General features: G+C 37.9%; 1 protein-coding gene across 5 annotated transcripts in view; it reads left to right on the top strand.

The window, feature by feature from the left end:
• Positions 1 to 24859, top strand: part of MBOAT2 (membrane bound O-acyltransferase domain containing 2) — an 83840-nt gene that overhangs the window by 15361 nt on the left and 43620 nt on the right. For 3 of the 5 annotated variants that reach the window (XM_053974489.1, XM_053974491.1, XM_053974492.1), the window contains exons 2-3: positions 2088 to 2233; positions 5679 to 5756. The exons of 1 other annotated variant lie outside the window; for it this stretch is intronic. In XM_053974489.1, the coding sequence (XP_053830464.1) occupies positions 2088 to 2233; positions 5679 to 5756 (224 nt within the window). The remainder of the gene's footprint in view (positions 1 to 2087; positions 2234 to 5678; positions 5757 to 24859) is intronic. One more of the 5 variants, XM_053974490.1, reaches the window with a different exon arrangement.

Raw genomic sequence — 24859 nt, 5'->3', positions numbered from 1 at the left:
TCTACCCTTTTCATAGTAGTGGTAGGAGCCAGATGATGACTTTTCTTTTTCCCTGGGTCATGCTAGCTTGCTTTTAGTGCTAATCTGAAAAAGAAGGACACCGTGTGATACCAGTTGGTAAATTATCTATATTGCAGTCAAAGCACTAATGTCTGGGAATTCAGACATTAAAACCAGCTAGTGTGTCCATTTCAGGACAGGTATTAATGCTCATTTCTTCCCTCCGTCTCTTTAACTCAACTTCACTACATATCTGTCTGTGAATGTGCAACCTTATCTGTCTCCCTTCCCCTTCTAGGCTGTTGAGGATGTGAGTTCTTTGGATCAGAAATATGCTTTGTGGGTTGCATAGCATAGTTTCTGTAACAAGTATTCATACAAATGTTGATACTGAATTAATAATAATTTTTAAAATTTTTTTTTCCTTACCCTTTTTTCTAAAACATTATCAGTTTGTTTCCCTTTCAGTGGTTCACTTGACTCTTTTGTATGAAACTTTTCCACTAAATCCATAGAATCATGTTGAGTAATAATCTTCTCTCTGTTTCATTTGCATCATTGCTTATAAAGAAGAGAAAACAGGTCAAGTTATGCCCTGAAAGATCTCCTCGTTTATTTAGGATTTTTCAAATACTGTTAAAAGCATAATAGAAATGTGATAGTAAGAGAATGGATGGAAAAGTGTATGTGACAGTTTAACAAACAGTTAAATGTAGGGAACTGCGCCTATTAAAAAACACAGCCTTGCCTTTTGAGTCTCTTTCCCTGCTAGCACTTAAAGCATTAACTTGGTGTTACAGGTTTTGGAGTGGTTCACTTGTTACAAGAATGAGTGTTCTGTAGTTGTTGTTTTAATTGCTACTTTAAAAATGACCATGTTTGCATACTCTGACCCTTACCTATTATGGCCTGAAACTTGGTTGAAAAATGATAAAGGAATAGACAAGCTGAATTATGCCACTGCAAGTGTGAGCTGTGTTGCTGCAAACATCAATATTCGGCTTGCTGTCTGGAACATAAAAATAGTCTTGTCATTGTACCCTGTGATGTTAAGATTAAGTATGTATTTCAGCTAAGTGCCATCAAACAGTCTAAAACACTGTAGTGCAGAGGACCAATGAAGCATGCAGGATGTACAGGTTTCTTTTATTGAGATGCTTAGGACATGAAGCAGTAGTTCCCAAGCTGTTGCCTGTGATGACTTGGGATGCTACTATTAGACATGGAAAATTGTTAGGCAGTTTTCTATGTGAGTAAAAAATAAAATCTATGAAGTGAGAAATGTTACTTTCTAAGTAAAGTAATTTATCCAGCTTTTTGTAGTTTAACTACTACTTTTGGTAGTGGTTGCTGTATTTGAGGAATTTCTTTCTTTATTGTGTGTGCTCTTACTGTTACATTTTTTTCAGGCCATAATCAGAACAATTCTTTTTACTCACTGATTTAGTTTTATTAAATTCCACTTTTGCTTTCAGTGCCCTAATGTCTTTAAATATTTAATATACAAGAAATTTTCTATCTTCTAGAATAAATGGCCTGGAGGGAGGAAGAATTTCTGAAACTATCCTACTCGAATGTACAAAACGAAAATGCAGTGTGCAACCAAGCTGTTTATCTGATTACATAGCACTGAAATGCACTTCATTGAGCCCTGCTTCTGCACAGGCTACTGAAGTGATTTGTCAGTGATTTTTGGAAGTGATCTGTAGCTTCAAGTCCTGCTCACTTAAAAAAACAAATAAAACTGCAGCTCAGAAATTCACATTACTGGGAGAGTAGAGGTGATTTTATGGTTGATAGTGGTTTGGTATTCAGAAAATCTACAGCAAAAGACGTCATTTTCTTTTCTTGATTTATGCACATCGTGCCTCATGTGTTCGATGCATCTTTTCCTCTGAGCTGCTCGGGGGAGCACTGGTTTGTGCTTTGCCCAGGGAGGGACTCATGGGAGAAGCTATTAGACATGCTGTGGTAAAGGCTGTGGCAAAGCTACAGGTTCTGCAAATTGCTAAAAATGTGTAGATATTTCTGTTAATTTTTAATACACACTTGTGTGAGTTCTTCTTTCTTTTCTTTTTTTTATGCAGGTCAACTTTGTAGTGTGCCAACTGTTTGCCTTGCTTGCGGCTATTTGGTTTCGAACATACCTTCATTCAAGCAAAACTAGCCCATTTATAAGACATGTTGTTGCAACACTCTTGGGCCTTTATCTTGCACTTTTTTGTTTTGGATGGTAAGTTGCACTTAAATTCATTTCTCAGGAACTTGTAAATTTTTATTTTTGTGTTATGAAAAACATTATTGCCTGATTCTCTTGGGGTTTTTAGCTGCTGCAAATGTACAGAATTCAGCTTAAATATTCTGATGAGGTGCATAAATTTTGAAAGATCATCTATTTGCAAACTGGTAACTACCATACTGGCTGCCTGTGGTTTTGGGAGGATGGAGCAGGTGCACTTTGTTTAACTTCTACAGCTTTTTTTTTTTTTTTTCTGTAAACTTGCTGGAGAAGTATTCTCTTGAGGGACAGCACAGATGTGGTGACTAGGATAATTCCCCATAAATACTCATGGCGTGAGATAACTCAGTCTCTTTTTCTGAATATTGAATATACTGTGACTTTTTTTAGGAAGAGTTGCTGGAACTGTAAAGTATATCTAGTGAAACTCGTAGTAGTGTAAAACACCTGGAAAAGAGCTGGCTTTGACTTCAGACTGTTTCATGGCTTTTTTTTTTAATGATTGGGAGGGAAGATGTGATTGTTTTTCAAACATATTTTGTGTGACTGCTGTTTTCATATCTTGATCTTTTCACAGTGTAGCAAGAGAGAATGTTACGAAAGTTAGAAAAGGGTATACATTTAGTTTCTTGAATATTTTTTCTTCAAAAAATAGCTTACTAAATGATTCACATCTTCCCAAGATGGTGTGAGTGCCAGTTTCATTTTATTGCATTTATTGTATTACTGAACTAGGGGGAATTAATCAAGCTGTTGTGCAGGTGGGAAGCTGCACACAGTGTGTGCATGCGTCTGTCTCTACACATGCAGAGTGTGTTGGCCTCTACATTGGCATGTTGCAGAGATCTCCTAACATTAATTGATATATATTGTTTTTAAATTTTAGGAAAGGAAATCAGTAGCCTTAATTCTTTAGATTTACATGCATGATTTACTTTTATATAAAACTCTAGTACGCCAGTCCATATCTTAAACGTGTGGCCATGGTATTCTGCTTTGAGAGATCTCAAAGACTTCCAGTCTTAGCACCACAGACAAAGAGGAGGATGTGGGAGATAGGAGGTACTACGTGAGGATTTTTTTGAGGGCTGTGTAAGATTAGAAGCACGTTCTGTTTCCATTGCTTTAGAGAAGCAGAAATCATTAATTGTAACTTGTAATTAGAAAGGGCTAGTAATATATTCATATATGAATTTTGGGTATGGGAGATTTTGGAAAGAAACAACCTCTGCTCCCAACAGACATAAATAAAATTTTGTGGAAACTTCTTACTGGCAATATGCCCTGGAGAAAAAAAAAAAAAAAAAGTTTTCTGCTATAGTAGAAATCCACATTATTCTAGATTGCTTTGGATCATATTTGAATCTGTTATATTTAGCTCCATAACTGCTATTTTGCAGTTATGGAGCTAAAAACTACTTAAAAATGATGAAAAGAACATAATTTGAGATGTTGAAAGGACACATTCTTTAAAAATTGGTACTTCTGCCAATGCTTTTTCCTTTTGGTTAAGTACATGTTATACAAGCAGGTTTTTTGATGGTTTTGGTTTTTTTGGTTCCCCCTTTTCAAGAAATCAAGTATGCATGCAGGTTGCAAGGCCCTGATACATCTTCAGTGACTCTAGGATAGTGCTATAACATGTCTTATAAACATATGTAACAAGAAAGAAACTGTTACTGTTTTGTTACATGGTGTTACTAGTAAATGTACGAACTTGTAGATAAGAGCATGCCAACTTAAATGTGGGAAGTAGTTTGTAATCTGCACCCTTTTAAGGGCATTTAGTAGTGGTTATGTTGTCATTTTCAAGTGCGTTAGTTTTCAGTCACTTTTGTAATACTTGTGATGGTGGTGGAGGAAAGGAAGAGAAGCACTAATTCCTTTGGCACAATAGCAAATAGCATAAAAGGCCCAGAATATGTACCCTTTGTATTTAGTTAAAAATCACTATTCTCTGTAGTATCTCAATATATCCCTTTGAATGTTTGAATCAAAGAACATATTGCTATTGTTAACAGCCCTGAAAGAAATGTTTTCAGTGACTATAATTCTGGTATGGTACTCCTTGTCAATCCACACTCTCTTAGGCTTTGATATCTTAGTCTCCTTTCTCTGTATAAGAACAAGCCTCTTAATTTTTGTCATTTTACTAATGCCTGTCTTTGCTATATACAATATTGCTAATACTTGGCAGATAAGAAAGGCAAGGAAATATTTTTTAAATTGACAATTACTATATTAAAATGCACACTTGAATTTTAGGTAGTCCTATCCTAAATGAGACTAACTAGGAGTGAAGCATGGGAGCATGTACAGATTGGCTCTTCTGTAAAAAGTCAAGATTTTTCAGGGTTAAATCATGTACAAGTGACTTGTTTTGCCTCAGTTTCTCATGTGTAGGATGAAGAATTTTAGTTGGATAGAACTGGTTTTCTTGTTGAAAATCTTTGAAGTCATTTCCTTGTGAGTTGAGGAGATGGGGAACTAGGAAATTGTTGGTGATAAGCTGAAACAAAACAGCATCACTGTAGCAAAATAATAGCTGCTTTTTAAACTTCTTTTTATGAGAAAACAAAATTCCCAAATTAGATGAGTTGTGTCACTTGAGCATATGTAAGTGTGGTACTGAAGCACTTAAGGTACCGGAATGAAAGAAAAATCAAGTTACTGAAGATCAGCTCTTTTCCCATTCACTGGCATTGCTTTGATAGCAGTGCTCTACAGCTTACTGAAGTATAATTCCTTCAAAGGCCAAAGCAAACCCCCAAAGCAATGGTGTTGGGATGGCTGTGGTGGTAAGCTGTGGAAAACAAACGAGGGGCTTAGAGCACCTTTGTGAAATAAATCTGTGGCTTGTTGATGTGTAGGGCTTTTTTTTGTGTGTGTGTGTTTTTTGTGACCATCACCACCATCCCTTTAAAAGTTCCTGACAACCTGGGACAAAGAGACTGCCTGGACACAGTCACTGTTTCTGTTGAGTGGGAAATCTTACAATATTGTGGATACTAAGAAATTGTTAGCCTTATCTGAAATATCTATTGCTGTAAATGGGTAGAAAGATGAATATGGAAATTAAACCACAAAACTTTCATGTTGTTTACAGTTATTTACTCAGGAAATAATGCCAAATGGAAGTATTAGAAGACATATTCTTTGTATTTTAAGAGTTGGCAACATTTGCAATATCCTCAATTGAGCTGCAGCATTCTAGCTAGGTGTCTAGTTTTTGTTCATTACTGCTCTCTGTGCTATGCTAAAGGGAGAAGTTCTCAGCAGAAGGAAGGGTAGCAAAAAACCTAATTAGAATAAAAGGGGGGTTTTCTTTGGGAGCTGTGATGGCTTTAAACTTTGAACCTCTTTAATTTCACAATAAATGCATGCAGTTGACTGTCATTAAAGAAAATGCTATGAGGGTTTACTTTTTTTTCCCCCCCAGGTATGCCTTACATTTTGTTATACAAAGTGGAATTTCCTACTATATCATGATCATAATAGGAGTGGAAAATATGCACAAGTAAGTTTCCATTCTAAAATTTATTTTATTTTGCCTTTACAAGAATGCTGCTGTTGAGAGTTTTTTTTCTAATCATGCATATATACCATAATTCTAGTTGTATCATAACATTTCATATTTGAATTCTCTAACCATGGTTTTATTTTCAGGTGAGAAGATGGCTTATTTGGGAATTTTTGCCAGCTTTTTGAAATATTTAAAGCTCATTAAAATAATAGCCTGCTGAGACATATTTTGTGTTTACATATTCTTATTTTTTAATATTGCTTAATCTTAAATATTTCTGGGTGTTGACAAATGTAATTTGAAAACAGCCAGTGCTGGTAGATGGAAGATGTCTGAACAGAAGACAATTTGTGTGAGACATTTCTCTAGGAACTAAGTGCTTATAATTCCTTTTTTTTTTTTTTTATATCAATATGACTGCTGTCTTAGGTTAAGAATACATTTATAAAACACATATGGCATTATTTTAAGTTTGAATGCTTGATTATATTAGCAGTGTCTGAAACCATATAGAAAAACACTTGTTTCTCTTTTTCAGTCCTTCTTAAAAGCAGGGAAGACATTTATTACTGTATGCATATGTTTTACTATTCCAGTAGCCTAGAGATCAGAAACAAGTTAGATTCCCACTGTGTTAATTCCTGCATAAATGTTTATTTTATTTAGTAAAATAGCAAATCCTTGCTTGAATAGGTTCCTGAAGTATGTGAGCCTGTGAGAAAAATGCTGGTAGAAAAAAGAGGAAAATTGCTTTACACAGAAAGCACAAAGCCAGGGCAGCCTTAGTTCATGATCCTACCTGTTAGAATACTCTGCTGAATTGTCCTGTGATAGTGAATGTAATTTTATTGCCTTTTAAAATATCCCATATTAGTCTCTTATGTTCAAGATTTTCTTCAAAGCCTCATGTATTCAGACTACTATGGATGTGAGAGAACCTCGTTTGGTTGGATAACTGGTTTATAGAAAAACAGCTTCCTTGATTACTGGTTGTTGTAAAGCAACTTGTTCATTTAAATTTCTCTTTACACATTCAACAGTGTAAGCTAGAACTTATGTTACTTAATATTCTAAAAGAAATTATTAATGTGGTTAAATGCAGCAAAGGGAGGTGCCAGTCAGGAGCACTTTGGTCTTTACCATAACAAGGTACATAGGCTTCTCAAAAATAGAAATCCAGCAGTGGTTTACATTCCTAATAGTGTGAGACAGGTAGGCAGATTTCCTGCACTGTGGCAAGGGAACACTAATTCCTGATCTTCCTAATTCATACCAGCTGGTTTAACTGCATGGCCTGATCTGCTGAGATGTTGGCTGTGTTATACACAGCTGTGTTACTGCACAGCTGGGAGGGAAACCTAGATTTGATTACAGAGCTTATATTGCTTTGTCACCGTATGAATTATTCTGACATTGGATAAAGCTAGAAAACTCTTCTTTCAGTGGAAGAAAAAAATGTAAGAGTCGTTTGTTACTTTAAATTGTGGACAATGTGTGGATGCTGTATGGGAAGCTCCAGGAGTCACTTCTAGTAGTTGATACAGGATGTAGTTGATACAAGACTACAGAATGTTTGCTCCCTCCACTGCTGGAGTATCCCAGAAGTGGTGATGTCTGTACCTAAGGAATGCACCAGGTACACTTAATTTTCTGTCAGTAAAATGCCACTTACAGCTTTGTGTTTGGCAGTCTGAATAGAAACCAAAGTGAATTACTCCTCTCCCCACCTAAGTTTGTCTTCGGGCCATGGATGTGTCTCATGGAGCCCAGGGGAGATTGAAGGTTAAGTACTGTACAGCAGAGTGCAGTTGGTACCAGCTGGCCTCAGGACTGGAGAGTGTCAATGTTTTAGTGGGGGATGCGAGTACAATTAATCATAGTGCTTGTATATACCTGCATAGCCCCAGGTTTGGGATTTAATTTTTGTATTGTAGAGGGACCCATTGGCTGGCAGTCCTATTTAGAGGTTTCCTGCATTGTTCAATGAGCATCTTAACCTTGGAGTCAAACTTGAAATACCTATATGTGATGTAAATATGGATTCAAGTGGATTTTGTATTGGAAAAGCACTTATGTTGTATAGAAAACATATTTGTCTATTATCTACATATATTCACTGACCTAAGTTTCCTTCTTTTCCCTGCCCTGCTGGCTGTCCTGCAGATTTCTTGAGTGTATAGATAGGAAAACCCTTATTTCTCTCCTTGCTGTTTTCCCTACCTGCTAACATAGCTCCTCAGGGTCTCCAGCCTCTCTAAAAACTGCTTAAAAATTTAGTTGTCTCTTACTTGTTTTTAAAATACTATCAGTTCAGTTGCTGTGCACTGGTTATACAGGCTTCCTTACCCTCTGAAGCAAGGAGAGGTTTTTGATAAATTTTTGCATTCTCCAAAGCACTTTACCTTTCATGGTAGCTGTTGTGTCTGCTGTTCTGTGGTTCTGTTTGTTTTGATGGACATAGAGTTCTTTGTACTGTTCCTGTGCCCATGTATGTGAGCTATTTGAACATGCTAATGTAAAGAGATATTTGAATTTGAGTAAACAAACTTTGGTTGTAACTGTCTGGTATCTGTGAACGTGCTTCCTGGTCATACCTTTCTTGGAATTTTGGAGTGTTAGTCTTCAATAAGTTCCCTTATGCTCCAAGCTAGAGCCAGGACTGAGGGGAAGGCTCCTCTTTGCCTTCACTCCTTACTGTGGGGTTGACAAACAATGGGAGACGTAGCAAAGATGGTGTGGTGGAGATTTGATTGTTTTATCTTAAAAATCTCAGATTAGAGCCAAATCAGTATTGATCATCTGAGTAAACTAATGCCCTTGGCATGTTAATTGTGGCACTTAATTTGTCAGCCAGATATTTAATAATGCTGAATGTCGTGATTTTTCTGATGCTTACCTAGAAATCAGACCTGTATTCTGAAGATTGTGAATGGAAACAGACTAGCACCAGACAGCGATTTTCTGTATGCTGGAGATTTGATGGTTACAAAAATAACCATGTAAATGGATTGTAAATTGTCTATCTTCAATTACTTGAAAAATAAACACTTGTTGAAGTTAACAGCTGTGAAGGAATTTCCTAGTAATCCTTGTGAATTTCTTCTAAAAGTATTTGCTCTAAGTAGCTATTACAAGTTCATCCACTTTGATAACTTCCTGTAACACTCCAGGCTGAGCCTGAATAGAACTCAATGCATGACTTCAAACAATAAATGTATAAGTTGAAAAATAACTTGATATATTATCCTTCCTAAAATAGGGATGTTTAAATGTAAAGGCCTTTAATGAGCATGCATTTTGTAATGACAGGAATGGAGTGAAAAGAGAACTACAATTTCCTTACCTGTAGTGCCTATCACTTTTTGCTATACTTTTAAATAAAGATTAAATACACTTATTTAATCTTGGGGGAGGTGTATGTGTGTGCTTATAGAGGTATAGGGAGAAAGAAGGATAGGAATCATCTAGTACCTGCAGGTTTGTGAAGGTGGGTGCTTAACTAGAGAGGCTTAAAAAGATAATTCATGGGCATTTTTAAAGTGTTGTAGCCTTCTCAGTTGGTTTGGTACAAAAAAGACAAATGCTGCCTTAATGCAACTAGGAAAAAATCTGGTTATATGCTTTGTCTTTACAGAGAGAAGAGTCTAAGTCAGTCTTTTTCTTAAAGTTTTATTTCATTTTTTGCTTGATTGCTGATGTTACGCAAAAGAACAGAGTTCTCAGAAGAACAGGGTTTTTAAGTAGCACCATTAGCATACAAAACCTCTTCTATCACTCTTGCAAACTCAGGTGAAAAAAAATTTGGACTTCTGTTGTAGGAAGTAGCTATAGCTCATTGAGTATTGATATTTACCTGAAGGAGGGTTCCCTTGTTTCCTACACTGTGTGGTTTCTGAAAGCATGTGGAGGACAGCCCTATCTTGGAAGGAAGCAGTAGTGTAAAATTGCCTGGGTGTGTTAGAAATCTGTTGGGATGGAGTAGCTTTTTGGCTTGCATATAGATTTTTTTTTTTTTTTTTTTAATATTTGTGCTCAAAGTGAAGCTGAGCACAATCAATCAATCAAAACAAGTTGATAAAGTTGTGTTTTGGGGCTCTGTATTTGTTTGGTAATCTCTGTGGCATCTATACAGATACTTCTTCAAGGCACATTACTCTGCCTGTCATGCTGCCAAACAACTTGACTGTTAGCAAATGAGCTCTGAGTCATGGTATCATTCCTGCATGGTTTATTACCTCAACAAACTATTGATGTCAAATAAATCAGGCTCCCTACAAAATGAAGTGGCAGAATAAATTGTACCTAGAAGAGTTCAGTGAAAGCTATGTTCTTCTTCAGCTCCTGGCAAAGGCAGCCACTAATAAGAGTTGATTAAAAATTCTGGTTGCATGACATTGACTGAATTGAGACAGTAGTGTTTGGGATAAAGAGATTATGTGCAAGGGTACCATATATTACAGTAAATTTTCTTCTCTAAGAGCATAATTATCCATGCTTTTTGATTCTTTGGTGAAATTTCTTGCATTTGAGACAAATTTCACTTGACTAATTATGACAAGCTCAGCAAATAATTTCATTGTTCTTAATGAAACTGCTGGCTGTAAGTTAGGCAAGTCAGTTTTGCCTGCAGAACTGCAGGTGATGGTGTATGCAGTGTCTGAGTTGGAGCTAAAAGATGATGACCCTTGATACCAATGCATTGCAAACCATAAAAATTCTGTTTGTGGATTTTTTTTTTTCCTATAAGAGAGAGTGGATGTAAATAGAAAGCATTGATATTTAAGAAATACAAACATCTTAATTTTAAAATCTAGTTCTCAATTAAAGGTGTTAAGTTTCATATAGCTTTTAAAGCTGATCAGTTTTGCAGATCAAATGTCTTTACTGGAAGTTAAAGATAAGATCACAGAATCATAGAATAGCTGTGGAGGGAAGTGTTTCTGACTCCCACTCTGCCTGTTCAAAGCAGGATCAACTAGAGGAGGTTGCTCTGTGAAACCCAACTCTTCCTTAGTACTGTCATGATCTGAATAGTTCCAGTTGTCATAAGCATGCTAGTCATTTCATTTTGGTGTCTTGCTTCAATATTTATTATAGCTTAAAATTTATTTGAGGTGACTTCGTGCAGCTTAGTTTCCCCATCTGATCTGAATTTGCACAAAAGCTTTTTATGCTTTAATTTTCCCTCACCCAATAATTGTCCAGATTTGGTATTATTAGCTTAAATTGATCAGGCTCATTTCAACTTAAAGTGAAATAAACCAGCTATACTTGAGACAGTTAATTCGATAGGAGGAGACCATGTTAGGCAACAAGTAGTAGCATGTCAGTCTTTCCTTTTTTGTAAGAGGTAGCATCAATAATAGAAAGAGGGGGGAGGGCAAAACACATGAAATCATTTTTAATTGAGAAGTTTAGTGCTTTAGAACAGTAAATTTCAAACTTTCTATTTAAAAGTTGCATTGAATTATGTTGGAAGAGAAATGGGTAAATAGAAGATAGAAATCACAGTACAGTTTAAATTTACTGTACAATTTACAGTACCTATCTTAAATTTGAGCTTTCAGTGTTCTATTTTCTGGGAAATTTTAGGTATGTGATACTTTAACAAGTTTGTTGTGTGTTTAACAGGTTTGTTGTGTGTTTACATCGGGTAAGAAGATGCAAGTACCTTAGACAATGTAGCATGGAGTTAATCTTCAAAACTGGATAATACTGAAATAAAAAATAGTATAGCGAAATGCTAAGAAGTTCTTGCAGTCATTACTCATCACAGGCACAACAGGAACTGTGAAGTCAGTAGGCTTGCAAAAGGAAGCTCTGGGTAATTTGGTGTATGATTACTTAGAGTGAATAATCTGTTCTATTAATAGATGATACCACATGGAAATGCACAATGCATACAAGTAATGCACCATTTTAAACAAGAGTCACCTGGGTAGCTTTCTTTTTCTTGGTATTCTGCTCTTTCTGGGTGTGTCTGTTTTAAATCCTATATCCTGGAAGCTCTTTATTAATAAGTGTCAAGCTTTTCAGCTCATTGAGGTCCACCATTGTGTCCACCATGTTTAATAGATGCTGTGTCATCACCTATGTGCCTAATCACTGTCTTCTGGCTTTGATACTGAGTGCTTCTTTTGAGTGGTAGGTGTTATTGTTTCTGTAAGAAGCTTTTTTCTTCAAATAATATTAATCTCTTGAATGCTTTAAGGGTATCTTGTGAGGTATAAATGAAGTGGTATGCATACAGTGAAATTAAATAGTAAGATTTTACCATTTCCCTACATGAGGTATACAGGTGTCAGCTAAAACTTGGTAAATGTGTTATAACAAAAGGAAAACCTATAGACCTATCATTTTTTTCCCCTACAAGATGGAAGGAGGTCTCATTAATCAGCAGTATCCATTTCTCTCCAGTTGTAATGAAACAAGAGTCCAGGCTCCTCTGGGTCTCTTTCTCTGCATGACCATGCTGTTCTGAAAAGCTGACTGGTACATGCTGTAGGCACATTCTTCTGCAGAGAGAGGACATGAACCTATAGTCCTGGTGGTGTTCGTTTTTAGTTGTCCTGACTGCAGTAGGTTTGCTAAAGGCTTCCTTCAGAAATCCATGTAAGCAGTGTGATTGTGATTACTTAAGAGTTATCTCCACAGTAAGTTCTTACCATTTCATGTGATAAAATTAAAATTTAGTCTATGTGACCATGATGTGGTATATTCTATTACTGTACCTGTGGTATCTTTCCAGAACTGAGTGAGAGCCTTACTACCAAGCTTCTATCAGAGCTGCTGTCAGAAGCCAATGGCTTCATCAATCCTAGCTGCTGGAGAGCAGAATAACAGGTTTTGCTGTGTTTTATATAAATGTCTGAAGTGTCAACATCTGTGTCCAGATAGGGTATCTTCACACTGAAAAAGCTGAGGCTTTTGGATGTGAGAACAAAAATTGATTAATGGGTAGCTTCTGAAAAGTGTTAAAATAAAGCTTTATTCTGATGTTGGTTTGATGTAAAGTATGTGGCTTTGGAGGCTGGTTAGTTTCTCTGGTGTTTTTTTATACTTCTGTTTGTGCAATTAGTATATGTGACACAACCTGTATAAATAGAAAGAAGGTCTAAATAAAGGAGCCTAAAACATCTAGAAGCAGAATGTTTGGTTTGTTGTGCCAGCTATGTTTTGCTACTCATATAACTACTCAGTGCATTTTTAAAAGATCCTGAAAAAGTATTCCCTTTGCAGTGCAGAAGTGCAGTTACCTCAGGAATATTAAATGATTTCTGCTCTTAAACATCATCCTCTTACATATGAGAATTGAAATACAAAGTACAATATAAACTCAAACACACAAAGAGGAGATGCAGTCCCTGTCCAATTCTTATGGTAGAAAAAATCCTTTTGCTGGAAGTAGTAAATCCCATCTATTTTAGTAGTTAATAATTATGAAATTAGGTAAGTGATGCTTTCTGAAATTAGTACAATGGGCAATGTTAGAAGCAATGCCAGTGTTTGCTAATACACCAGTTCCTTACAAGCATCACCACTTTGTGTTTATGAGCAGAATCAATGAAGAAATAAAATCATTCTTAATATTTTAAATCTTCTGCTGTAGCTGTCAACTGATGTGAGAACATCAGTTATTCAATATAATTCTTGTAAACTTATTCTTCAGGTCAGCACTGAGAGGAATTTGTTTAAAGTATATTATCAGGATGGTAATGACCTGCTGTGTGCTTGTTTTCATTGTGAAATGAAGCCATTATTTGTCCATAGTGTATTCTCCAGTGTTTCATAATCACATATTGGATTTTCTTTCCTTAGTCTCTCATACTTGGAGTGAAAATATATGATCAATCAGAAAATGGCTTCTGCTTCTTAGTTGTGGTTTCTCTCCATCTTCTGCAAAAACATAGGAGCACTGTGACACTGTCCAGTTTGTTCTGGATACACTGCCTTGGTTTTCATGCTACAGGGCACGTACAGCGATGACATCTCTTTAAAATGGCATTTGGTCAAGTCACCGAGCAGATGTCTGAACAACCTGGTTTAGGTTACTTTCCTTTCTTCTCCTTGGCTGTGAAAATTCTTGCTCTGTTCCTGTCTGCCTCTGTGTGTTAAAAACTGTAGTAGGTAGTGATTAACAGGTCACACAAACTGTGGTTCATGATGCCGTTGAGAGAAGATGAAGTGGGAAAGAGGAGACCAAACAACCCAAACAGAATAACTGGTACTTTAATTACAGACTTTGTGTATTTATGGTTGTCCTGACCTGTTTTCTTTTACTTGAGTAATCAGACATTGTCATTGGGTAACTTCAGCAGACGATCCTTGAACTGTCAGTGTGCTCAGTTAATTCTCTGTTAAAGGGAATCTTCTGCAAATGGAAATATTGATTCATTTTGCCAGAGAAGTTCAGAATACCCTATCTCTGAGAGCCTGAGGGATTCCAGAATAGGACTCCTGCCAGATGGATGCTGGTTGGTGGATGCTTTAGATGCCAAGAGCTCTCAGGAAGCAGAGGGAGAAAATGGATGGTAGCCTCAGTTCAGCCAGACAGTTCTTGTTAAAGGCTCAGCAGTGAGCCTTCCCCTGCAGCAACTGGTTGCTTAGTCTGCTCTGTCAGCATCTTATTTTCTAATGGCAAAGTTCTGAGCTTGGGGTTCTGCCATTGACTCATATGGGAGCAAGTCCTGGTTTTCTGATGTGCATTTTCTGAGATAAGCTCTTGTATTAATTGTAACAGCCTAAAAATCTTTGTGGAATTTGAGATCAGTTGAAGTTGGAAGGAACCTCCCAGAGATCACCCTCCTGTTCAAGTAGGGCAACCTAGACCCAGTTGTCCAAAACTACGTCCAGATGGCTTTTGAGTATCTCTAAGGAGGGAGAGTTCGCTATGCCCTGGGGAACTTCTGCCAGTGCTTCCCACTGCTCTGAGAGCACCCTCTGTGTTTGAATTTGTGCATGTTGCCTCTGGGCACACTTCTGTCACTGGGCACCATGGGAAAGAGCCTGGCTCCATCCTCTGTGTAGCCTCCCTTCAGGTATTTACACACATTGGTGAGATCTCCCCGAGCCTTCTCCAGGCTGAACACTCCCAGCTCTCTCAGCCTTTCTGTATAAGAAGAATGCTCCAGTCCCTTGTCTTAGAGGCCCTTTATTGGATTCTCTCTGGTATGTCCATCCCTCCCTTGTTTTGGAAAACACAGCACTGGACCCAACATTCCTTGTGGCCTCACCCAGTGCCCAATAGAGAAGATGGGTCACCACACTTGACCTGCTGGCAATGCTTTGCCTAATGCAGCCTGGAATGCCATTAGTCTTTGTGGTAAGAGCATGCAGCTGGCTGCTCTATGAAATAGGCTGTTTTCTAAGTACAAGGAACATTTCTGTTCTGAGGGTGTTTTTTCTTTAAGAAAAGCTATTTAACTACTTAAGTCTACTAGCTTCAAAAAATCTGAATTTGCTTTTGTAAAAGTGTTTCTAGCCATGTTATTTATTTGCCTGGTTTCTGTATCTGAAGCTATAATGGCTTATTTTAGTTTGTTTGATTTTGCTTTTATCTTTTTAATTATAAAGCAATACCTGAAGACTTTTTGCAGATTTCCAAAGATCAGGTCTCTGTTTCAGTATTAATGGGGTTAAAGAGTTGAGGTCAGTGGCTCAATGTCCTAGTGGAGACCTGTGATGGGTGGTGTCTCTCAGAGGTCTGTACTGGGATCAGTGCTAAGGGATTGAGTACACTCTCAGCAAGTTTTCCAATGACATCAAATGTGGTGTAGCCAACACCACTGCAGGGAAGGGGTGCCATCCAGAGGGACCTGAACAGGCTTGAGAGGTGGGCCTGTGCAGACCTCATGAAGTTCAACAAGGACAAATGCAAGGGGACAATGCACCTGGGTTGCAGCCATCACAAGCAAGTACAGGCTGGGTAGAGTGGATTGAGAGTAGCCTTGAGGTGGACTTGGGTGTAGTGTGATGAGATGCTCAGCATGAGCTGGCAATGTGCACTTTCAGCCCAGAAAGCCAATTGTATCCTGGGCTGCATCATAAGAAGTGTGGCCAGCAGGTCAAGGAGCCAATTCTGCTCCTGTGAGACCCTACCTGGAGGGCTGCATTCAGATCTGGGGTCCGCAGGATAAGGACATCAGATTGTTGGAGTTAGTCTAGAGGAGGACCGTGAAGATGATCATAAGGCTGGAGGACTTCTGCTGTGAAGGCAGGCTGAGAGAGATGAAGCTGTCAGCCTGGAGAAGGGAAGGCTTCGGAGAGACCTCAGAGCACCTTCCAGTACCTAAAGGGGGCCAGCAAAAGAGCAAGAGAGGAACTGTTCAGAAGGGCATGTAATGATAGAGCAAGAAGGAATGGCTTTAAACTGAAAGAGCAGAGGTTTAGATTAGATATAAGAAAGAAATACTTCCCTGTAAGGGTGATGAGGTGCTGGAACCAGAGCAGTTGCCCAGAGAAGTTGTGGATGGCTCATCCCCAAAAGTGTTCAAGCCCAGGCTGGATGGAGCCTGGAGCAGCCTGGTCTAGTGAAAAGTGCCCATGGGCAGAGGGGCTGGAACTAGATAATCCAAGGCATTCTGTGATCCTGTGAATCGTTCTTCCACAGTTATTCCCTTCCTGGTTCCTTTTGTTTCCTAAAAATGATGGGTTGTATGTGATTGGTTTAATCTTATTTTTTTCAATCCCTTAATGAATAGAAGCTAATGCTGTGCTTGTGCATTTGAAATTGACTGACTGGTTCAATCAGCATGGGCATAAATTTGACTTTTTTAAAGATAATTTTCTGTCTGCTTTCTTGCAGTCCCTGCTTTCCCAAAGGAATTAATAAGAAATGCTACATCTGGATTATCAAGGAGACAAGGATGTAGAGTAAAGGCAATACATATAGAAAGGAAAAGGTGTGGGTGAAAACTTCAGCTCAGTTCAATTTTTACACTGCTTGCTTTTTTTTTCTTTTTTTTTTTACATTCGATGATGTGTTCTGTGACTGATTGCAACCAAGTTTAATACACAAAGTATTTGAGCAATCTGTAAATTAGAAGATAGAAAAAGATGTAGGTTACCTCTCTTTTAGCAAACAAAGGTTTCAGAATTTACTGGTGCTAAAGGCTCATCCTCACTTGAAAATATTTGTTTGCATTGATCAGGAGATAAGGGAGGTGTAGGCTGCCCGCCCTCACAACATAGCTGAACTCCTAATCAAAGTTTAACATATGGAATGTGTTCAAAACCAAGTACATGACTATAATGTGAAATCTTTTCAGCAAATACAATCTTGGTTTGACAAGATTGGAAGCATTTAAAAGAAATTTGAGTAGTACTAGAATGGTATGACACAAAACCAGCTCCTGTGGGTGTGTCTTGTTCCTGTACTTGAGTTTGTCTTGCCAGATCATCAGTATCTTGACTGGCTCCCACAGCTGTTTTTCCTGCCTATTGCATCTGATCTCTTAACAGACTTTAAATTATAAACATTTTAAATACAGATGTCTGTTCATCTATGTAGTGGAAATTTTTTTAGGCAGACTCCTTTTCTCTCATTTTGAAAAATGTTTCTGTGGTAAGCAAAATCCAATGTAGCATTCTGGAAATGGAGGCTGAAAGGGATTTGAGAGTTTCTCTGGACCTCTGATCAAAGTCAGTTTGAAATATTTAAAAATAATTTTTAAATTTTACAAAGTTTTTGGTCTTGTTTGGCAATCTGTACAGGTGCTTAATTATGCTTGCAGTTAGGTTGCCCTAGAAATTAGCCCAAGTTTTGTCTAAATCATCTGTAGTTTGAGCCCCTGTCATCTGTGTAGGGAAGTGTGTTTCCCTTGTGTTTGCAGGAATCTTCGATTTATATTGTCTTCTTTCAGTCCAGTAAAGCCTGAACAAATCTACTTAAATTTTTCCTTAGGTTGTGTTTTCAAGGTCTCTTTCCTTTTTTTTTTTTTTTTGTGTAGTTGCTTTTGGAATTCTTCCAGTTGTTCTATGTCATTTGGAGATGTGCTTCTCAAAACAGGTTGAGGTATTTGTAATGCTAGGCAGAGTGAAAGGCTAATTCTGTCTGTTTAGCAATGCTATTACTTTGCATGGATCCTTTCCTGCTCTAATGCTGCCTAATAATTGGTTTCCATTACAGATTTTTATGGTTGATTATTTACCAAGCAAAATTGTGCTTTGTATGTAACTTAATTCAGCTCTACTTGAGGCTTTTAAACATTTTTTAATTTTTCAGTTTTTTTTCCAAGATTTTCTGATCAACGGAGTGTTTACAATTTTTATAATGTAATGTCTACTTGAAGATTTAATTAATGTACTTACTATTACCATACTATTTAAATGTTTCCTGTTGTTTTCATAGGTTTGATTAGTAGAGTGATATCTGATGGATCCTTATGATTTGATGGTATTTCATCAAATTTTTTTTTTTTTTTGTACAATGTGGATTTGGGTTGGTACTCTCCAGGAGCCCAAATGTTAGGATTAAGACAGGCTGACTGGCTGTAGGCATAACTTCAACCATAGCCAGCAACTAAGTACCATACTAATAAACAAATAAAAAGGGAGACCAAGAAATAAAATTGCAGAGAAACAAGTGATGCATGGTACAATTGCACACCATCACCCAGTGACCGATGCCCAGCCTGTCCCTTAGCAACGATTGGTCCCTGGGGCCAGTTCCCCCCAGTTTCTATCCTGAGCATGATGCCCTATGGTGTGGAATATCCCTTTGACTAGTTTGTCACTTGTCCAGGCCATATTCTCTCCCAGCTTCTTGTGCACCTCCTCGCTGGCAGAGCATGAGGCACTGCAAAGTCCTGAACTTGGAGTAAGCACTGCTCAGCAACAACTAAAACTTCAGTGTGCTGTAGGCATTATTCTCATTAAATCCAAAGCACAGCACTGTGCTAGCTACTAGGAAGCAAATGAAGTTTGTCCCAGCTGTTCCTCACCCTGGCTGTGCTAAGGATAGGTTTGATAATGGATGGCAGTCATGCTCATGTGACAGTTCACATCTGTTGCACTCATATAATCAAGTCGTACTTGTTCTGGACAAGCTTATGATTCAGTTGTGTTGCACTGTTTACCTTCTAGGTGTTTATAAGTATGTACTGTGTAAAAAGCCAACAAAACCCTTTATAGTATTTGATTTAAAGTTCAAGGGTCTATGATTTTTTTGAATTCCCTTTCTACTTTTAAAGACCGTGTTCTAAAGAAATGTAGCCCTTTTTTTCCAGTTTCAAAGAAATCTTACCCATGCAAAATTTTTCACAGTGGATATTTATTAAATATGAATAAGCACCATTTAGCTTAATATCTTAGGGATTTTACTTGTATTTTGATTTGTCAGTTCCTACTTCTCCAGATTGTTTCTGAGCCTTATCTTCCATTTGCTTTCTGAAATTGTCCATACTGCCTTTATGAGTTACAGGCTATTTGATTTGTGTTTTTGAATGCTTTGTGACTATTAAAAAGAAAGATGTCTCAAAAGCAGCTTCTTGTGAATTGCACTTAAGGTTTAAGTATTTGTTAGAGAGTAGGGGCTGTTGTCAATTGTCACCTTCTGTTAGGAAGCTACTAGATATAGACTGGGTGAAAGTGTACTAACTGCACAACTCCATTATGGTTATTAATGATCTGAAAGAGACATTAATAACCACAGAATCACAAAATGATTGAGGTTAGAAGGAACTTGTGGAAACCGCCTGGTCCAATCCCACTGCCAGGCTGCCCAGAGCATAGTGCCCCAGCTCTTTCAACCTTTCCCCACAGGAGAGAAAGTCCAGTCCCTTCATTATCCTTGTGGCCTTTGGGACTCTCTCCTTATGTCCCTGTTTTCCTCTTGCTGAGGAGGCCAGAACTGGGCCTGCTACTGCAGGTGTGGCCTCGTTATGCAGCGCTGTGTAGGGAGTATGTGTCACCTCCCTTGAATTACTGGCGACACTTCGCAATGTTTGGCTGAATGAGGCAGGTAATAGTGTTTTGAAGAATTTCAGAACAAGAAAGAATAAATGGGCAAAAAAAGACAGGCTTGGTTCAACACTGAAAAAGCCAACAATACATACTTCAATGGAGGCTGTTCAATTGTGTGTGCAACATGGTGGCTTGAAATTAGGAATGGGATATGTATGTCCTGGACGACCGCCAAGAGAAGCTTTGTAAAGCAAACTATGTGAAGTGGAGAATAACAGGGAGGACATAGTGTTGTTACATGGATAGGGGATGTGGTGTAATTTTGAGCCCAGTGTCAAGGACTTTTTTTTCATAGAGTACTGCACATTTATTGTGGATGTGGAGAAGATAAATTAACAAAAAACAAATAGGTGTGGAGAATTCAGATGAAACATTGTGGACGTCTGAGTTTGCTGTCTTGAAGAGGAGGTAATTAAAAGAGATGCAACATTGTAACCTGCCTAAAGCTGTTTGTCTGCATAGGAGAAACTGCATTTCCCTTGTACCACAGTGGGGAGGAGACTGGGAAGGTGATCTGGGATGGAAACCTGGATTTCATCTTCCTATTGCCGAGAAAAGCAGGAGTTACGATTGTCCTGTTCAACAGGACTACTCATTTCTAAAAATAAAATTTTTTCATGGTAGTCTCTTGCCCTCAGCATGTACCTACTTTTAACTATATACCTAGTTCTAGCTATGAATGGAGATGCATATGAACATCATAGAAAAGTCAGCTTATTAATTTTTCCCTCAGGAAGAATATAAGTCCAAATTGCTTTTAAAATTCCCCTTTCAAAAGGGGCTGGCGTTTGCTTCTATCTCAGTTCATAGTGGAAATATAAGTTTTAATTTTCTCAGACGTGGCTGGGGCTAAGACTAGAAAAATACCAAGAGGACCCCCAGTAGCCTTACTAAAGAAAAAGTATTCTGGAAGATTTGTAAATGCCAGGTGTCAGGATCTAAAATGGTTTCCTACTGTAAATAGCAAAGATAAATTCTTCTGGAGATAGACTTTTAAAGGGAGATTTTTTAGTTCAGTTTGGCTTCTGATGTACCACAGACATAATATTTCCGTGGTTAAACCAGTAAGTTGTTTAATTAAATGTATTTCAAAATCAAGATTGGATGCTTTTGTGTAAGAGTCAAAGAGTTAGAAAATGTTTTGTATTAAATTGGATTCTGGTAATCACTTTTATTGATTCTAATCTGAGTGCTTTTGAGCTGTATTCCCGGCATTATTTCTTGTTATGCCTGCCTGGTTTTTGCCTTTTTACTAAGTGTCCTAATGGAACTCTGATTCTTTCACTATGAAAGTAGCATTTGTCTTCTAACCAGGTATTTTCTAGTCTGAGCTACTGTGCCATGTGGTTCTCACAACTGCTTCTGATGTATTTGTTCTGACAAGGATACTGTGCTAAGCAAGCCATGGCTTTGATCCTGTATGTAAAACCTAAAAATTGCCTAATAAGTATCAAAATCAATAGCAGTGAACAAAAGGACATCATGCCTAGTTTCTTCTTTTGAAGGCAAGGATAGGTGGAGGTAGAAACTGTTTCTTCCCACGAGAGCTTGCTTAGGGGTTAAGGGCCTGAGAATTGTGGCAAAGGGAGAGTTGCAGAGGAAGCTGCAGATGCCCAGGGCTCACTGAGGGGCTGCAGGGCTGTGGTGAGGAGCTGGGAACAGGCAGCCAGTTCTCAGAGGGGACAAGGAAAGCTTCTGAGGGATTGGGGTGGTTGAGCAGAGTCTGCCACTGTTCAGAAAATACTAGACTTGGCTGGAAGTATGAGTCTGTCTGCCAAGGACACAATGAACAAAGGGAGGGATGTGCTTTGTGTTCTGGCTGCCCTACTTGCTCTCAAATTTTTCTGTTAGGAATTTAAACTTCTAGTTCTTGTTCTAGTAAAGTGTATGTTGTTTTGTGTTATTGTGTATCGTGTTCTCCCTTTTTGTGTCTGTTCTCCCCCCCATCCCCCAAAAAGAAAATTTAAAAGCCTTTAAAACAATCCTCAAAAACTGCATGAAGAGGAGAGGGATGTGAGAATCCAGACACATAATTTTAAAACTGTGGCTAACTCCAGGTGCTTTGCATAAGTCCTGTCCTTTGACTAAGCATTTGGGTCATTCACGCATGGAGGCTTTCTTACTGAAGTTTTCCCACAGTAAATTGTAGTGACTGATGGAGCTTATGGTTATTAAAGTAGATTTTTCTTTTTATACCTTTCTTCTCAGATGCTCCCCTGTCATTTTCCAGCTATTTGTTTCAAATTATCTTTACAAATGTTTGGTGTCTTTGATAAAAATGCTCATTTTTTCTACAAGCTCTGCCACCTGTACTAAAAGTTGAGATGACACATTTGTTCTTATAGTTACGGGCTTCTGCAAGTTAAAAATGTGTATTTGGGAGTAAATAGTTTTGTAGCTAGAGTGGTAAGAGAAATCTGACTTTAACTGTGATGCTTACAGTGCAACAGAATCTGCTATTTAACATTTTAGGAATTGCAAGTTTGTGTAGGAGGTACATTAAGTTATTTATTTATATATTAAGGTACATTCCTACTATTAAGTTAAAATATTGGGATTTTAGAGTGAGAGGCTTTTAGTACAATTCCATAAATACATCAATATTTTATAACTTGCTGTATGGAGATATATAGGTACTGTACAGATGAAACTGTGCAAAAGTATAATTATTACATTTATCCCATGTGGCCCCATCTCAGTTGTGCTCCAGTATTCATTGCTGCAGTGTAATTTCTTTCAGAAGGGTTTGCTTCACCCTGCATCCGTGGCATTCTCTGGCAAAGGCACTAATAACTTAGGGGTGCACTGCTGATTTTTTGGCTGTGTCACTGATCTTAATTTACTAACAGCTGAAGGCTAACCTATGTACTGCTTTCAATTATCATTGAAATATCTCACTTGTATGGTAGAACTTCATAAAGACTGAAAATACTTCAATGAACCATCAACTGAAAGGCTTAAGACTATGTGGTTAGTTATTAAGTATATAATTCTCTATCAATTGTGACAGGACTGCATCTCCCTTTTGTAGGTGTCCTTTACACTTGATGCTGCTTCAAGTTGAATGTTTTTTCTCATGATGGCTTCTGTTGTTTCTTTTTTCCCCATCCTCTCTCAGTCAACACTTGTTATCTTTGCATCTCCAGAGATGAAGTATGACACAGTTCTGGCATTCAGTTGAAATCACTAAAACAAGATATGAATCTTACAATCTATTTGCTTGTTTTTAGTTCTGTTGTCTTCTCACAAGACTACCACCAACCTTTTCTTCCTGTTGCCTCTTTCTAATTTGAATGTGTGTGCTGGCATAAGACTGTATGTGAAATGGTGTTACAGCAAACACTCTTTGTCCCTATAAGAAGACCCAGCAGAAGTTTGAAAAGGATTCCATCTTTAATTTTTTTTTCCCATCTTATGCCTTTGTCCAGCAGGGAGCTACTAAATTTGTCTGGAGAATCTCTCTTATGAGGAAAGGCTGAGGGAGCTGGGCCTGTTCAGCCTCGAGAAGAGGCGATTGAGAGGGGACCTCATCAATGTGTATTGATATCTACAGGGTGGTTGTAAAGAGGATGGAGCCAGGCTCTTGGTGGTGCCAATGGGTAGAAGAAGCAATGGGTAGAAACTGATGCATAGGAAGTTCACCTTAACATGAGGAAAAACTTCTATACTGTGTGATTGACCATGCACAGAAACAGGTTTCCCAGAGAAGCTGTGGAGTCTCCCTCACTGGAGATACTTGAGAGCCAACTAAACACAATCCTGTGCCTTGTGCTCTAGGGTGACCCTGCTTGGGCAGGGAGATTTGACCAAATGACCCACTGTAGTCTCTTCCAACCTGAGCCATTTTGTGATTGAAATTTTCAAAGTAACAGAAAGGCCTAAATAGAATGTGCTTTCAGACTAGTAATGTCTTTACAGATTCTTTTCTCAACCCTTCCAACAGCTACAAGTAGGAGGAGAGTGATTACTAGTAGCACAAGAGTGTTGTAAGTTATTTAAGAGCTAGCACTCCAAGTATTCAATAGCAATTGAAATTTAGCCCTGGCTGGATGGATACCTGGTGGTCTAAAGATCAACCAGTGCGATGTATTCACATTGTGAAAACATATTTAATTAAATAGCTAGTGACAAAACTTAGGTATATAAACTCACCATGTTTTGTTTGACATAAATAGCATACAGCTGATCCAAACCCCTCATGGACGAGTTCTCATTACTCTGGTCTGAGACTTCATGGGTGCCTCTAGATTTCAGTCACCAAAACAGTATGAAATTGTTTATTAAAAAGATACTTTCAATTTCCTTTCATATTCTCAGGTCACTACTAAGTGTCATAACCCCCAAACATGTTAAACTGTATTTTTCGAAGACATGTAGACCAGGACATGCACATTTAGCTGAAACATTTCTTCAAATTTTAGTTTATAATGAAAATACAGAAGGAAGCTGAACTGCAGTGATGCCACCAGGCTTCACAATAATGGAAAATCAGAGTGTGTTCTGTGTGCTTGTGTTACAGATTAGTTTGTCTTGACTGTTATAATGTATGCGATTTTTCAAAGTCTTGACATTCCTGGCAAGTGCAGCGTAGGAGCTTCTGGATGCATTCTAAATTTCTGGCTGACTGGCAATCACACTATTTTTAGGCGTGAAGGCTTACAGTGTAGAGTTTCACATGCTTAGAATAAAATTAAAAGTTCTATCTGAAAATTAGTGAAGTTGATTAGCTTGAACACAATTCATAAGTATGTTACACCCTTTTTAATAAAAACTTCTTTTTATTAAAACAAATGACAGTAGAGAGTAGACAAGTTTAGTGTTTAGGTGTCCTTATAATAGTGACTATGAAGCAGTTCAGCATAAAATCAGGGAAAACTACAGAGCCCTGAGAGTCCAAATGAAAAGTATTGGTGTCTTTTTCTTCCATTTTGATGGTTAGAGGAAAGGGTGCAGCCAGAATAGATGTATGATGTGAGTTAACTTCTGACTTTGTGGATGATGCCATCATGAAGGGTTTGGGCTTTATGACAATAGGACATTCTTTGATGACTGTAGTCTGTTGTGGAGGGGTGGGATCCACCTGTGTGGAAGAGGTGAGGGAATCTTTGACAGCAGGCTGACCAATTTGGTGAGGC

The sequence above is a fragment of the Vidua macroura genome, chromosome 3 (assembly GCF_024509145.1).
Source record: "Vidua macroura isolate BioBank_ID:100142 chromosome 3, ASM2450914v1, whole genome shotgun sequence".
NCBI classification, from domain to species: domain Eukaryota; kingdom Metazoa; phylum Chordata; class Aves; order Passeriformes; family Viduidae; genus Vidua; species Vidua macroura.
This window is presented reverse-complemented; position numbering and strand designations above follow the sequence as displayed.